Raw genomic sequence first — 15,587 nt, 5'->3', positions numbered from 1 at the left:
ACCAGCACAGTGTGAATCTCTCAGTATTTGTGCCCAAACAGGCAGACGAGCCAAGGTCCCCTAGCTATCAGAGATGGAGCAAGACACAGACAGAACAAGGGAGCCAGAGACCCAAGGACAGAGACAGAAGGAAGTGAAATAGGAGATAGAGAGGGAGAACAGGATAGAGAGAGAAGTGGAGAGAGACCAAGGTGAGGAGAGTGAACGTGAATGTGAGCATAGGGTGAACACGAGAATGCAAGAGTTGACGGGGGGAGAGAGAGAGAGAGAGAATGAGGGAGGGAGAAAGAAGCCAGAGAGAAAAGCAGGCAAAGGAGCAGATGGACACATGGACTTGAGAAGACAGGTGGGAGCTCACGTGCACTGCATTAAGCTGGTTCATATTTAATCAAATTTACTCATTTAATCTCTGCCTCTCATTATTTGAAAACGTCTGTGACCTACCTGAATTATCTCTGACTGTTCAGCCAGCGCCTTCCTTTGTGCCTCCAGAGAAGACACCTGTTGCTGATAAATCATGCGCTGCTTCTCCCAGTCCAGTGATTTCTGGCGGAATTCCTGAAGAGGCAATTAAGGTACTTAACTTCTAAGTGCTTCCCCCTTGCTGTCTCAGCTTCCTAGAGTCACTTTTCCTTTAATTTCTCCCCACGTCCCCTGTATACACGCACCTTTCTCCGCAGCAGGAGCCCCATTACTCACTTAGCTGCCACAACTGTAGAGTAATCCTGAATTCCTCACACACTGTGCCTCTGGATGTCTGTCTCTCTAAATTTAACACCCTAATGGTGAAGAGTATGAAACACAGATGCTAAATACTGGGTTCACGATGATTCTCACAGATTTGCTGCCACCTAAGGGTTGTTATAATTTTTCAGAAAACTGATCCTAAGATAACTAAAATTTCAAAATATCACTACAGATATCCCTCACTATCCAAGTTCTTGATATCCAAACCCAGGAATTGATCAGATTCAAATAAATTTTCAGATAAGTCTGTTGGTAACAGAATTCTTCTCAATATCTAAAAATCAGGAACCAAATAGATTCAGATGAATAACAAAATATTCTTTGATATCCAAATTTTTACTCTCTTACAGAACTGCAACGACTTGAATAACAAGGGAGCTCTATGCTAAATTTTAACAGATATTTGCAACTCAAAGCCAAACAGTTCAAAATTAATGATAGATCAATAGTAACTTCAAGTCACATGATCGAGAAAATGAGCTCAATATTCATGAAAACAGGACAAATCAAAGGGAAAGGAAACTTGGTCTTTCTATCACTGTCCTCCAGGACCCTCAATACCAGAAGTCTCATGCTAGCTCAGGGTAATTACTGTTAACCAGCTTTCTGATAGCCACCCATTCATTCACTCTACTATACATGCCAGGTACTGTGGTAGGTGTTGGGAATACAATATTTAATAAAACAAACAAAAATCCTAGCCCCGCTCAATTAGAAGGCAATAGACAACACATTCATGTATAGTACATTAGATGGTAATACCTGTGTTGGAGAAAACAGAGCAGGGAGTGCTCAGATTTGGGGGTTGCAATTTTAAAAAGGGATGGCCAGACTAAGGAACATTTAAGTAAACACCAGGGACATGAGGATGAAGTTATACTATTCTGGGAAGAGGGTACAGCAAGTACAAGGCCTTGAAGTGGAAGCATCCTGGTATGTTTAAGGATGAGCAAGAAAGCTGGTATGGCTGGAATGGAGTTAGTAAAAGAAAAAGTGGGAGGAGAAAGGTGAGAGAGTTAACAGGGAGCGAGATTGTGTAGTCATTAGGATAACCTCAGCTTTTAAGAGCAGCTACTGGAAGGGTTTTGTGTCCAAGAGAGGACATGACTTGACTTACATTAGAACAGAATCATTCTGGCTGTGGTGCTGACACAAGAGAAGTCAAGGGTGACTCCGAGGTTTTAGGCTTAAGCAAACTAAGGAATGGAGTTGCCACTGACTGAAACAGGAATGGTGCTGGGGAGATGGGGGGAAGATAAAATCAGGACCTTTATTTTGGACATGTGAAGTTTGAGAGCTTTAGATATCAAGGTGGAAATGCGAAATAAGCAGTTGGAAATTGTTCTGTAATAAAGAGGAGCGGTCAAGACTTGATACATAAATCTGTGAATTATCAACATATACACAGTGATTAAAGCTATGAGATTTAATGATATCATGAAGGGAGTGAGCATAGGGAGAAAAAAGAAGAGGTCCAACGACATGACCCTAGGGCATTCCAATGTTAAAAGGTTGGGGAACAAAAGAGATGGAGAAAGAGTGGCTAACAATGTAGGATAAAAACCAGGAAAGTGTGTTTGTTCTCCAAGCCAAGTCAAGAAAGTGTTTTAAGGAGGATGGAGGGACCAGCTGGGTCCCACGCTGCAGATAGGATAAGGAAGATAAGGGCTGGCCACAGGCTTTAGTAATGTCAAAGACACTGGTGACCTCCAGGTAAATAGCTTCTGTAGAATGAGGGGGCAAAAGTCTTACTGGAGACAAACGGGATGGGGGAGAGCATGGACACTTCCTCTAGCAGGAAGGCAGTCCTAATTGTAAGCTCTTCAAATGTATGAAAATATTGAGATGTAAAAGAATATTAAACACAGAAATTACAGTTCTAGATAGTAATAATATATTGGCATTTGAGGGTGACAGGTCACTCTGAGTAGAAAAGTTGTAAGTAATCATACAAAGATGTGAATGTTTCTCAAATTAGAAGCAGCTAGGGGGGCTGGATAAAAGGCAGATTCCTAGGTCCCATGCCATACCACTGGATCAGAATCTCAGAGAGCCCAAAGAGGACCCTGGGTGATTCTCAGGTATACCAGAGAACCAGTGGTACAGACAGAGGAGGGGGGCGGTGGATTCAAGGGGAAAAGACGGATAGCCTTGTGCTGCTCTTTCATCTACTCTTAGCAGTGTTGACTCACCACCTCCCTTAAGTCCTGCAAGGAATCAATATATACAACAATCGCAGAGTTACTCCGTCTTAATAAAAATGAAGTCAGCAAAGAGGCAGGTAAATGGCTTACTATATCTAGATGGAAACTAAGGATAAACAATCTGATCATGCAGAGTACTCTGTAGAAAAAAAGCCATGTACTTTCAACATTTACTAAGCCCCTTCTCCAGCAGGTGATAAATAAGACAAGGACACTGCCCGTGGAGGACTGCTAGTAACTGGTGATCAATGTTTCTCAATATTGGCATTTTGGGTACAATGACCCTTCCTGTGTAGAACAGTCCCAGGCACGTTTAGTAGCCCTGGTCTCTGGCCCCTAAACACCAGTTTTGCTCCCAGTCATTTTGACAACGAAACCACGTCTCCATACACTCCAAATGCCCTGTAAGGGTGGTACTGCCCTGTTAAGAACTACTGATGCTAGTAGCCCCGTCAACCACAGGGAGCCAGATGATGACAGGATGTACTTGGATCATCCGCCCACCTTTGAAATAGCTCAGCAGCAGTCCTGGAGATGGCAGAAAATTGGTTTCAGGAAAGAGCACTACCGAAACAGCATTTTCCTACACAAAGGCTGACAATCACTATGAACAAGTTATTACTATGAACATACCTCTATTTTTCCAGTTAACCTCTCAATTTCAGACGGATCTTCCCTGTAATTTTTGGTGTTTCCTCTGAAGTCCCTTATATGTTTTTTCTGTAGCTTTTCATAGCTTCTCTTCAGTCTGCCTAACTGTAGACACAGTTATTTCTAGACTTAAAATTTAAGAATTTGTATTGGTATTATGTGGTGGAACAAATTGGTATGATGAAAGCAAGAGCATGATAAATGGTACTATTGAAAACAGATTGAGAGCATGTTAGATTTGCAAATTAAAACACAAAACTCAAAACTACATATAAAAAACACTATAAAAGAAATATATTGAGTCAAAGAAAAAAAGGGCCCTACAACTCTCCCCCACAATAAAAGCAGCAAATAAAAACTCTTTCTTTTCTCTAGGCCTGTGGTTCTTGAGCCATTCTCCTGTGAAACACCGATATTCAGTAAGCAGGAGAGGAGTACTTTGGAATTAAATAAAAATAAAAGCAGTTTTCCCCCCAATCTAAACAATAAAATTGAGTTAACATATAGAATTTCCTTACTTTTCTTATTTAATCCCAAAATGCTTCTGAAACCTTTGGATCCTCCATTATTTAAAATCTAGTAACTGACTTAAAACATAATATTTAATGTAAGTTTTTGGTATCAACATTTCACAGTATTACATAGAAATAGCTCTATTCCTTTCAGGCACTTAAGTGAGAAATGTATTTGAGAATCCCTGTTCTAGGTAGCATCAAACATACCGTGAGGCAATATTCTCTGCCTGGCTTTAAGAACAGAGAAATAGATTTCCACCCTATACTTCCCACGGAATACATACTTCCCACTTTATAGGTAGAAACTGGCCCATTAACAAAATTCTCAAGGGTTAAAAAGAGAGAATTACACAACACAGAATTAAAATCTCACTTCTTCATGTAGTTTCTTTAACTCCTGCTTATACTCCACGGCCATCTCTTGCTTGACCTTTTCATGCTCTTCTACCTGCTGACGCAACATTCCAACCTGGAAGCAGAGAGGTGGGAGTATTTCTATTATTAGCATTGAAACAGTATCCCTGGAACACAAAAATAGGAAATAACTCTTATACTTATCTGTAAACACAAGTTCTCAAGTGTATATGGTAATACCCCAGTTCCCAAGAAGTCAAATATCTAAGTATTTACTAATCCATAACACTACCAAAACACGGAAAATGAACAACTGTTCTAAAATTTCTAGGTTTAGATGAAAACTTGCTCTCACTGTCTGAATTATTCTCCCTAACCCTTTTTATCAAAAAAGCTCATGAGAAAATTAAGAGATATAAAGTTATAAAAACCTTGGGAACTAAGAATATTGAACAAAAATCTATGAGACTTCAAGAATAAGCTCCATAAATCAAGAGTGTGGAACGGTAACGTCAGACGGTAGGAGCCTTGTACCCGCTTTACCATTTCCCTGACTTCACAGAAACCAGTACCAACAACCAGAGGAGGGACGCTGTCCTAACCAATTTCTCAATGGCTTGATATCAGCCACAGCTAGTCCATGCCCAGCCCTCAGCCGCATCGCCACCCATCAGTATTTCTCTACATCTCTCGATAACCAGTCGGAATTGCATCTATTGATGAATGAGGAGAGAGGGAGAACAGGAACAGGAGGTAGTAATTTCAATCACCATACAGAAGAGTAATTTTAAAAAAACAAAAATAAATTTCTTGTAGGAACAAGGAGTTAATGCAATTCCAAGTAAAAATTCTAGTCTAATTTTTTTTTAACTTGAAAAAATGATTCTGAAGTTCAAACTAAAAGAATGATTAAATATAGCCAATAAAATGGAAAAGAGAAAACTACTTTTAAAAAAAGTTCTAAGTGAATATTTACTGCACTTCTAGGTAGAAGGAAACTTTCTGAGCTTAAAATTAATGAAAAAGTCACTTTAAAATGATGGCTCTATGTAAAAATTTACAACGTCTATATTTTAAAAAAATCCCATTAAAATTAAAAAGTAAACTGAGAAAAACATTTACAAAAACCTATCATGGGATTTTTAATTTTTAGGTATCTTTTTCTAACTTGTTTCCACTATGTTCATAAAACATACTCTTATCATTTCAAGCTTGTGAATTGTGTCGAGATTTACATTATGGCCTAGAATACGGTCAATTTTGGAAAGAATTCTGCTTGTGCTAGAAAAGAAAGTGCACACTGCAGTTCTCCTGCGCAATGTTCTGTATGTGTAAATTAGGTCAAGTTTATTGATTAGGATGCTCAAATCTATATCCTTCCTGATGTTTGTCTCCTGTTCCATCAGATACTAGGAAAAGTGGGTTAAAATCCCCAACTACAATTGCTGCTTCATCTATTTCTCCTTATAGTTCTGCCACATCTTGCATACAGATAAGGGAGAGAAAAAGAGACAGAAATGTCTTTTAAGACTATTGTATTACTTAAAAATTTTGATTTTTTTGTCTTAGTTTGAATTCCCTTAAAAGCGTGGCCTGAGACATAGACTTCAGGACAGGTACCTGGAGGTGATCCCAGAAGCACAGTGAGGAAATGGAGAGGGACCCAGGGAAGGGAGGAAAGCCAATAAAGGATGCGTTAGTGAGCCCATTTCTGCAGTAAGCAGCCGACGCTAACTCCCACGGGGAACTCACCAAGGAACCAGACAGACTGTTTCAGAGTTGTCCCCTAAGGGAAGGGAAGTTGGAGAACTGATCCACCGATTCCAGTCCCTCCACTGCTCAGGCTTGCCCTGGGAAGTGTTAACTGCCCCTCACTTCCACGTTTTACCAGAGCAGCTTTCTAAGGCTCCAGAGAGAGAAGCCTAGAGTAGCAGGATGCTGGCAGTGCACAGGGAGCTGCAGGTAATAACCAAGGTTAAATGAGGGGGCAAAGAGGACATGGTACGGGCCACAGAGAATGACTGCTACTACATATCCTCAAATTTCCTATTTTATCACTCAAATGTTTCTCTTCACCTTTAGTAATGTTCATTGCTTCTGCTTCAAGTACACTTTCTCTAATATGAATACAGCTACACCATCTTTCTATTCAAAGCGTTTGTATGGTATATATCTTTATTTTACATTTTACTTTCAACTTTGCTATATCTTTATAAACACCAAATAATTGAGTTTAACAATTTTTACCCATTTGGACAATTTTTATCTTTTAATTAGGCCATTTAGTGCATTTACACTTAATAGATCCATCTGGATTTAAATGTGTCACCTTATTAAGTGCTACTTGTACTTAATAAGTTCAATATTCCTTTTTCTCTCCTCTTTTGCCTTCTTTGGGACTGATAACCTCTTATCATTTCACTTTTCTCCTATTAGCTTGGAAGATATACACTCTATTGATATATTAATATGCATATAATTATATATATAGTAATATACTTTTAATGGTTCTCTCAAGATTAAAACATGAGTCTGTGACTTAACAGATCTAATGTTAATTAGTTTTACCAACCCCCAGGCAACCCAAGTTCATACGGATACTTTAATTCCATTTATTAATGGAACTGACTTAAACGCCACCATAATTCCACTATCGTTAAACTGAGAAGGCTACTGTTGTTAGATACAGACAACGCTCATTGAGATTTGCCCACGTGTTTACTGTTGTCTTTCATTTCTCGCTTTCTCTCTTGAGCTTCCATCTGGGATCACTTCCCTTCTGCCTGAAGAACATTCTTCCGTATCTCCTTGGTGCAGGTCTGCTGGTGACAAATTCTTTCAATTATTGTTGATCTGAAAATGTCTTTATTTCACCTTTTTTCTGGGTACAGGTTTCTGGTTTGGCAGGAAAAAAAGTCATTTCTTTGTTCATAGATATCACTCTATTGTCTTCTGGCTTTCACTGTTGTAGCTGACAAGTCAGCTGCTGCAGCCAATCTGTCTTTTTTTCTTGGTAGATAATGTTTGCTTCTTTTTTCTTTTCTTGCTTTTCAGATTTCCTCTTTGTCTTCAGTTTTCAACCTGGGTACATATTCCTTTTTATTTATCTTGCTTGAGACTCTTAGACTTCTTAAATACATGCCTTTCTCACTTCTGGCAAAATCTCTGCCAATTTATCTTCAAACATTACTTCTGCTCATTCTGTCTTTTTTCTCCTTCAAGGATTCCAAAATGCTCCTGTTAGACCTCCTCATTGTATCCTCCTGCTCTTACTTTCTCTTCTATATTTTCCATCATTTGCCTGGGCTTTAGTCTAAACATTTTCTTCTGTCCTATCTTCCAGTTCACTCTTTATCTCTTAATATTTACAGTCTTAATTCTAGTTAACCTATTTTTCAATACCAAAATTTCCACTAATTTCTTTTTTTTATAGTTTCCAACTCTTTCTTGAAGAGAATCTTATCTTTTACCTCCTTGAACACAGTAAACACAGCTATTGTAAAGTCTGAGCATGATAATGCCAATATCTAGATTTGCCACAGGTTTGTTTCTATCTTCTACTGCTTCTGCTTTTTCTCATTTTTGTTGTCTTGTCTCCTTGTGTATGTGAGGTTACTTTCTGTGTAGGTATCAAGCATTGCATTAGCAAAATTATTTGAAGAAATAATTTAAGACCCAGAATGGTGCTTTTCCTTTGGGGAAAGTTTGGATTGCCTTCTCCAGGCCCCTGGAAGTCCTACCACTTTGGAGATACCTGGGGAGAGTGGCACTCTAGGATCATCTTAAACTGATTTCAGAGATTTAAGTGTCTGCAGCTACGTGGCACTTTCAAGAGGGTCTGTTCTTCATCTGGCCCATCTTTACTCCCAAGGTGCAGGCTTTCAGGGTCCCAACCCAAGGTGAGGAGGTATTCACAGCCACCTTGGACACCAAATCCTTTAGTCTCTTAGCCCCCTGAAGTTATCAAAAACCCCATCCAGCTTCTCATCCTCTCAGCTGCCTTCTCTAGTTTCAGCTAATAATTTCCCCCAAACCCTCTGCTCACCTCCCCAGACCTCTAGCCTGGTCCAGATCCTGGCCTAGTAATTCTTCACTATCTTGTTAGCATTCCACTTCAAGCAGATTTTTTTTTAATCTAACTTACCTAGTTGTTCTCAGGGGGTGGACTGGCCCAAATTACCTAGTTTGCCATTACCCAATGTTAAAGTCTGAAAGACTCACATTTCACCAAAAACATCCTGAGTAAAATTTACTTCTCAAGCAGAATTCTACAGCCAATCAAACTTTCAATCAGATGTGAAATGAGAATAAAGATATTTTCAGACATATAAGATCTCAAAAGTATGTTCTACCAAAATGAGGAAACAACCTTATGAAGAAGAAGACAGAACTACAAAGGAGCAAAAAGGAGAAAAGCATAGAAACCTCCAGAATAACGGTGAGGACAGCTCCACAGCTAGCACAAAGAGTACCTTATCTACATTTGAGAACTGTGAGCTCCAGGAAACATGTCTTCACAGGAGAAAAAGGAAGTGGATGGATACCTGACACATCTGAACACACTGAGCGAAGATTTACACTCGTGTCAGAGAGTTAGGGAAGAATCAATGGTGGCACATTTTTAAAAAGCAAATGAAAAGGAGACTAGTAATTCCTGGGAAAACAAATAATTGTACAAGAAATAAGTTTGATTATCATTATACTATCTGACTCAGCTGTGAATAATATTTACTATCTTAATGACGTAAATACTGAACGCTGATCTAACCAAAAATTAAGGTATACAATCCTGGCAGGACGAGGAGATGGAAATTGTATGTAAGGGAGCAAACCCTTATCTTTTATAGTAGCAAGTCATTAGATAAACAGCTAAAACTGACAATTAAGAAATATTCTATAAAATGTTAATTAGAGCATGAGGGGCATGACAAAAGAAACAGCTAAAGGCATTGAAAGGACTGCTTCAGCGAAGCAGGAGTCCCAGGTGCAGAGGATGGTGCGGGTGAGGTCTGTTTTTCCCTGCGAGCCCTGTAGAACCATTTTTCTTTTTATTTACTCTATGTGGCAAGCATAAGTATTAAATATGAAGAAAAGACTGCTTAATTTTATTTATGTACCAGTGTCTGGTTCATAATGGGCACTCAATAATACTCAAGTTTCTTAAAGAAGAAGAGGAGAAAAACAGATTAAATGCTCAGAGTGAGGGAGCGGCACTAGGTAGAGAAATGGGAGCTGAGATTTGAAACTGTCAGTATGCGTCACAGAAAAACAGCAGAAATAACTCATCAGTTTCAGTACAATCTGGAGCCTTCAAAGTGGTTTCTCAAACAGTAACTCAATCTTTACAACACTGGGACATAGGAATTATATCCTAATTTTACACATGATGAAACAGGCTCAGAGGTGAGATTATTTGTTCAAGGCCATTTAGCTGAAAAGAGGCAGGGCCAGGACTCCAGACTCCTTACATATCTTTAGGTCTACCAGCTCTGTAGGGCATTAGAAGGTAACAGCAGCAGAAACATCCATCAAAACTAACGCATTCCCAACAGTGTAATCAGCAAACACCTAAAGCATTCACTTCAAAACGAGTCATTTATACCAGTACTCCTCCAAGTATGATCCGCAGAGGGGTGGAAGTGGTCACAACAGCAATCCAGCAGGAGATAAGGAACTTGAGGCAGAATGTAAATCAAGTGTGTCACGAAACACACTGTTTAGTGTAATTGACATTTTTATATAGCAAAACTTCCTATGAAGAGAAAGATGCTCTGATGCAAGCTTTTTATCACACTGTGGACCTGTAATCTGAGTACCACTGGTTTGTACCATAGGACTAGCTGCTTTTAGGTCTGTAACTTTCAAACAAATAAGAACGACAAAAACTTAAAGCCCTATTTTCTAGTTCTTATATCATATACCATTCAAAGTAGATTACAAACACATTATTACCAACACAGTTTCACAGACAAACTTTATGGAATAAATCCCCATTACTAGTGTTTGGTAAAAGCACTTCACTTCACTTCTAGAAACTTAATCAACTTTCAGCAGCCCAATCAATGAAGCAGCAAACTGACCAGACAGCCACAACTCTAAATTTCTTTTATGTCCCTAGGCCAAACTTGTAATCTTCAAATCCTTACCATAGAACCTATCCATTCGATCCCTTTAATTTCTCTTGAAAGTATTAAGCAGTGGCAATAATGCCCCTGACGTCAAAATTAAGCTACAGGAATAAGTTCAAACAGCCTTGGAGTGACTAAATGTTCTCATAATCACACACACAGGAATTTTTTTAATGAGCTTCTAACAAAATAAACAACTTAGATATCTATGTGTATGGTGTTTTCCTTAACTAGGAAACCACTATCACTTTAGCTTACCAAACACAACTACTTTTGTTCTGCCCTAGGAGAAATAAAGAGAGGGTTAGGTAGCTTACCAAACAATGAGCACTGACCCTCCCTACATTACACTTAAAAAAATCAAACATGATTATCAGTCCACGTACTTTTTCACCACCTTCTACATCTTTGCATGAAGTGTAATTTTAAAATACATTTTCAAAGGTCTACCCAAATGTTAAAATAAATTCCAGTTTAGCAAATGGCATTCACAGAAAACTGAATTTGACACGGCCAGTATTACCATGCGCTGCTCTGACCCAAAGTGCAGATGGCCAACCACTGAAAGATTGTCTTGACAAGCATAAAAACACTTTTATCAAGCCTAACTCTTCCCTTGTTAAATGAAACATTTCTAAAATATCAAGAGACGACCTCCTGATAAGGCCATCAGCAGAATCAGTCCCAGTGCGCAACCCTCAGGGACGTGTTCCTGAGCACGCTGAGTAACAGCACTTGTGAGCGGTGATCCTCCCGGCAGGCAAGTCCCTCACAGTGGGGCTTGGGACCAGTGTCTCTGTAACTCTTCCAATCCTTCTGAGATTGACATTCACGCCAGAAATTAAGAGGCAATTCTTGCACTTATCAACGCTTTCTGCTCCCCTTCCAATAGTCAGTGTACCCCTTCTTACTGTACCAGCGAAATTACAAGAAAACAATCAGCAAATATTATCAAACTTTTCCCCCAAATCACCAGTAATTATAGGTGATGGGATTACAAGTAATTTTTATTTTCCTCTTCTTTTCCTTTTCTCCTAATTTTCAACAAGGGAAAATACAAATATTTTTAAAAGGGTTTTCTGAATTTTGTTTTAACTCCAACCAAAAGAGGCAAATTATTGAATTTCAGGCTTAACTTTTTTACACTAGCCATACAATGAGGCCAAAAAAAAGGTTCACTAAACTCAGTGAATGTTAATACGGACATGTAACAGAATGAAAGCTATACAAAGATCATATGACACCCTTTACATTTTCTTAAAGAAGTTACGTGTGTATCACATGTGACCAAGGTAACATGATCCTTGAAATAAATATTCTTAGCATTTTCATGACAAATTTTTCTCCTAAAAGAAACTATCAGAATTAAAAGACAATATAGAAACTTATTTGACACACAAATGCTTTCTTCAACAAGTATTTAAGAAACATTTAATATAAAAGGCAAGAACAAAATATCAAAAACAGGAGCAAGTCAGCTGCTTTACCTCTTTGTGTTTCATTTCCAACTGACCCCTCAGACTCTTCAGCTCCCGCTCACGGACGTCCAAGCAAGTTTCCAGAGCATGTGTCTGCCCCTCCCACTCAGACTTTTTATGAGCCACCATTATGTCAATCTGTTTCATGAGCTCCTGTAGTTCTGCTTCACAGGATGTCAAAAAACTCCTATAAATAAGAACAGACCCTTAAGAACACAGAACATGTGTCCAAGCAGCTTTTCATCCTTCACATGTTAAATATAGCATATGTAAAGTTACCTGAGGTGGGACAGTGTCAATAAACAAATTACCAGAAGCAAAGAACAGGATTTCTCAGCTTTTCCCATTAAGGTTCCTACTAAGATGATTACTTATTCCACAGAACATTTTGTCTTCCCCTAATAACCAACCTCAAGCTTAAGTCATTTGGTCAAACACAAGGCTGATGTTGTAAGCCTGGCTTGTGAGTGACACGTCCACAACTGACACCCAGCTCTTCTGTAATATTCCACGGAAGCTTTCAGGAAGAACCCAGGCAGGCTAAGTCACTTCTCAGCTAGCCACAGAAAAAAGCCTTGGAAGCAAGTAGGCTATCAGGAAAATGATACAATTTTAAGAGCTGTTACAAGAAATTCATCCTTGAGCTAGATTTATTTCAACTATTGCTTCCCACCTTCTTATGAGACACTTACTGCACCAACCTTATTATATAAACTTACTGATGTCCTTCCAAGTTTCAGAAGATGCCAGGTATTGCAGAGGCGGAAAGAGAAGTGGACAGAGACGTACTGGATTCAAAGAGGTGTCCAGGAACGGGCACAGAGAGCTATAACTACTAAGGCTTAAAGCCTTTCTCAAAAAAGCACTTGTTCTTCATGTCACAAAGCCTCTGCACTTCTACCTTTGCTTTTTAAGAGTAGACAATTTAAAGTGGGATGAAGGCCAGTGCTCACACTGCTCAGATGAGGCAAATACCCCCAAGAGAGGTGCTGTCCACAAACATGACATGGATCAGCCTAGCTTTGCTCAACTTTTTCTTCTGTACCCAAAGCACAAAATGGTCAGAGGCATAACTCAGATATGCTTTTGAAAACTCAGTGAGAAGCTTAAGGTCACAAGCAAACTTACCCATCACGTCCCCGATTCTGTATTCCTTCCAACAAAGCCTCCATCGCCAAATCTCCTTGGTTTCGGCAACTGGGAAAGCAAAAAAATCAGTCAGGAGGAAAAGCATTTTTTAAGTTCTAATATTCCAACTTACAAATCTAAGAATGTGAATGAGAAGCACACAGATGACACTGAGAAAGCGCGGCACTTCTTAGGATGACTGTAGGAGCAGGAAAGGACTATCACTTCAAGAAGTATTACAACCAAATACATGTCAGACTGCAAGAAAATCACTCAGAAGGATCTGAATGGCTGTTGACACTCTCCCCAAATAACTGATATCACACACCTCATTGTTGTATTCCTACTTCCTAATGTAAGGGGGGCCGGGCCGGAGGTGGGGCGCTAGAAGCTGAGGGACACTGACACAAACCCCCTTGAACTCCTTGGTCCATGACTGGAGATCCTACTCACTCTGGAGATGACTGGCACGTGAAGCTTCCTGGAGCACCACCCCCCACACTGGAGCACCCTCTCTGCCCCAGAGCACCCTCCAGGCCTTGGAAGGCAGCTATGTGGGCCCTCCCTCCTCAGCACTTCATCACTCCTGGTCCTTACCAGCTTCTTTCACAGGAGTTATACCACACTGGAAATGAGTTTTTTGCACACCTTTTCCCCTTACTATTCATCCCTCAAGGGCAGAAAACCAATGTCATTCATGCCCGCAGCTCCAGAGCTCAGTGCAGCATTTCAACATGGCAGGTGCTGGATGCTTTTGGCTGAACTTATCCCAATTCCCCTCCCTTTGACCTATCCTCCTGTGCAAACTGGACATAGACGGAGAAATACAGAGAAGAGTCTAGCAAGAGAAAGAAGGAAAGGGAGACAGAACAGTTTGCCGGAGAACAGGAAAGACCACCACAAAGAAACGAAGGTGAGAGGCAGAGAGGAAAGATCACCTCCAAATCTGGAAGTACCAGTAAGTGTGCCTGCCGTAGGTTTCTCACCTCTTACCACAAATCTTCAACGTGTTAATCAACTAATCAATGTCAAACCACTTCTCACTTCCTTAATCCTTCAAAGGCTCAACCCTGACCCAGTCTTTAGGTAGTTCCCAAAGACCAGTGTGAAGGTTCTGCTCTTTCGTCCTAAAGCCTCATCTAAAAATTATATTGCTCTGAGAAGGGGATTCCTTTGTTCAACAAAGATTTCAGTGTTGTACTAACCACGAGACATACAGTGATAAAAGATATGGCTCTTTTCAAGGAATTAATAGGGAAAGAAAAAATTAACCAAAAAGGTTCCCCCAATGTAATAAATACAGTGTCAGAGACATGCACAGGGTGTCCTGAAGGCACAGAGGAGGATGAAAAGCCTGGAAAAAACAACCACTACACGTTATCCACATCGACTTCTACAGTTACTAACAGGAGGAGTAAACTAACGATTCACGCACAAGAATGGCAGAGAGGTTTTTCTTCTAGTTCATTTATCCTTCACATTATACCAACATTAGAAAAATAAAAACCTTAAGAAAACAGTTTTCATGTTCTACTCTACTTTCTTTCAAATCACAACACAGTCAGTCACAAGGCAACCCAGATCCCGCGTTTGGTCCGCTCTAGGGAAATGAAAGGCAGTCCTTAGTTCACAGGGTACTATGTAGATGGGGACCCAGGATATAGTCCTGCTCTGCAGCCAACGAGCTTTGTGCCCTTGGCCTTCAGTTTTGGCATCTGTAAAATGAGTGGTATGAACTATAATCACCAAGGTTTCTTCCAGCTTTTTCATAGGATTCTAATAGTCAATTAAATGTCCATGTTCCTGACAACTACATATGGATATTTATTAAATATGTAGGAAAGTGCTATTCCTAAGGACAGTGCTGATACAGTTACTCAAAATTACCATTAAGACAATTATACTTCTTTAGGTCATATTATTCTTAAACATTAATATATTTAGTAATATATAATACATTAATATATTTTCTGGATGACATGATTTAATGATTAGCAATACTTATAATAGAAGCTAGAAATCGTTGAATGCTCAACTGTTCTGCCTTGTATATACTGTATAATTCATTCCTCACAATACTTAGATACTATTACTTTGAGGAAACTGAGGCTTGGACAGTTCAATAACCTGACTAGTAAACTACAAATTATAGTCCTAGGATTCAAACCTAGGCAGTGTGACAGCCAGTGTTCAATCTTTATATATTTTACAGTATTCCAGATCTTAAAATACCTTCATATCTTCTTTCAGTTTAATAGTGTCTTCTTGGCAATAAACAAAATCAAACCAAACCAAAGTCTGGATACAGGAAAAAAACACAAACTAACGTATGACATCACCTCCATGGCCACCAGGTGGCAGGAGCACAATAATGAAAATAGT

The 15,587-nt window shown here is 39.4% G+C and overlaps 1 protein-coding gene across 28 annotated transcripts in view; it reads right to left on the bottom strand.

The window, feature by feature from the left end:
• Positions 1–15,587, bottom strand: part of CEP63 (centrosomal protein 63) — a 46,452-nt gene that overhangs the window by 24,938 nt on the left and 5,927 nt on the right. For 21 of the 28 annotated variants that reach the window (XR_011496580.1, XR_011496582.1, XR_011496579.1 and 18 more), the window contains 5 exons: positions 13,206–13,274; positions 12,087–12,264; positions 4,491–4,586; positions 3,585–3,707; positions 445–558 (listed from right to left, as the gene is read on the bottom strand). Coding sequence is in view for 23 of the 28 variants with exons in the window: in XM_070493326.1 (XP_070349427.1) it covers positions 445–558; positions 3,585–3,707; positions 4,491–4,586; positions 12,087–12,264; positions 13,206–13,274 (580 nt within the window). In the remaining 5 variants the exon portion in view is untranslated. The remainder of the gene's footprint in view (positions 1–444; positions 559–3,584; positions 3,708–4,490; positions 4,587–12,086; positions 12,265–13,205; positions 13,275–15,587) is intronic. The other 7 variants (XR_011496583.1, XM_070493320.1, XM_070493317.1 and 4 more) reach the window with 1 other exon arrangement.

This window comes from Equus asinus, chromosome 21 (genome assembly GCF_041296235.1).
Source record: "Equus asinus isolate D_3611 breed Donkey chromosome 21, EquAss-T2T_v2, whole genome shotgun sequence".
NCBI classification, from domain to species: domain Eukaryota; kingdom Metazoa; phylum Chordata; class Mammalia; order Perissodactyla; family Equidae; genus Equus; species Equus asinus.
This window is presented reverse-complemented; position numbering and strand designations above follow the sequence as displayed.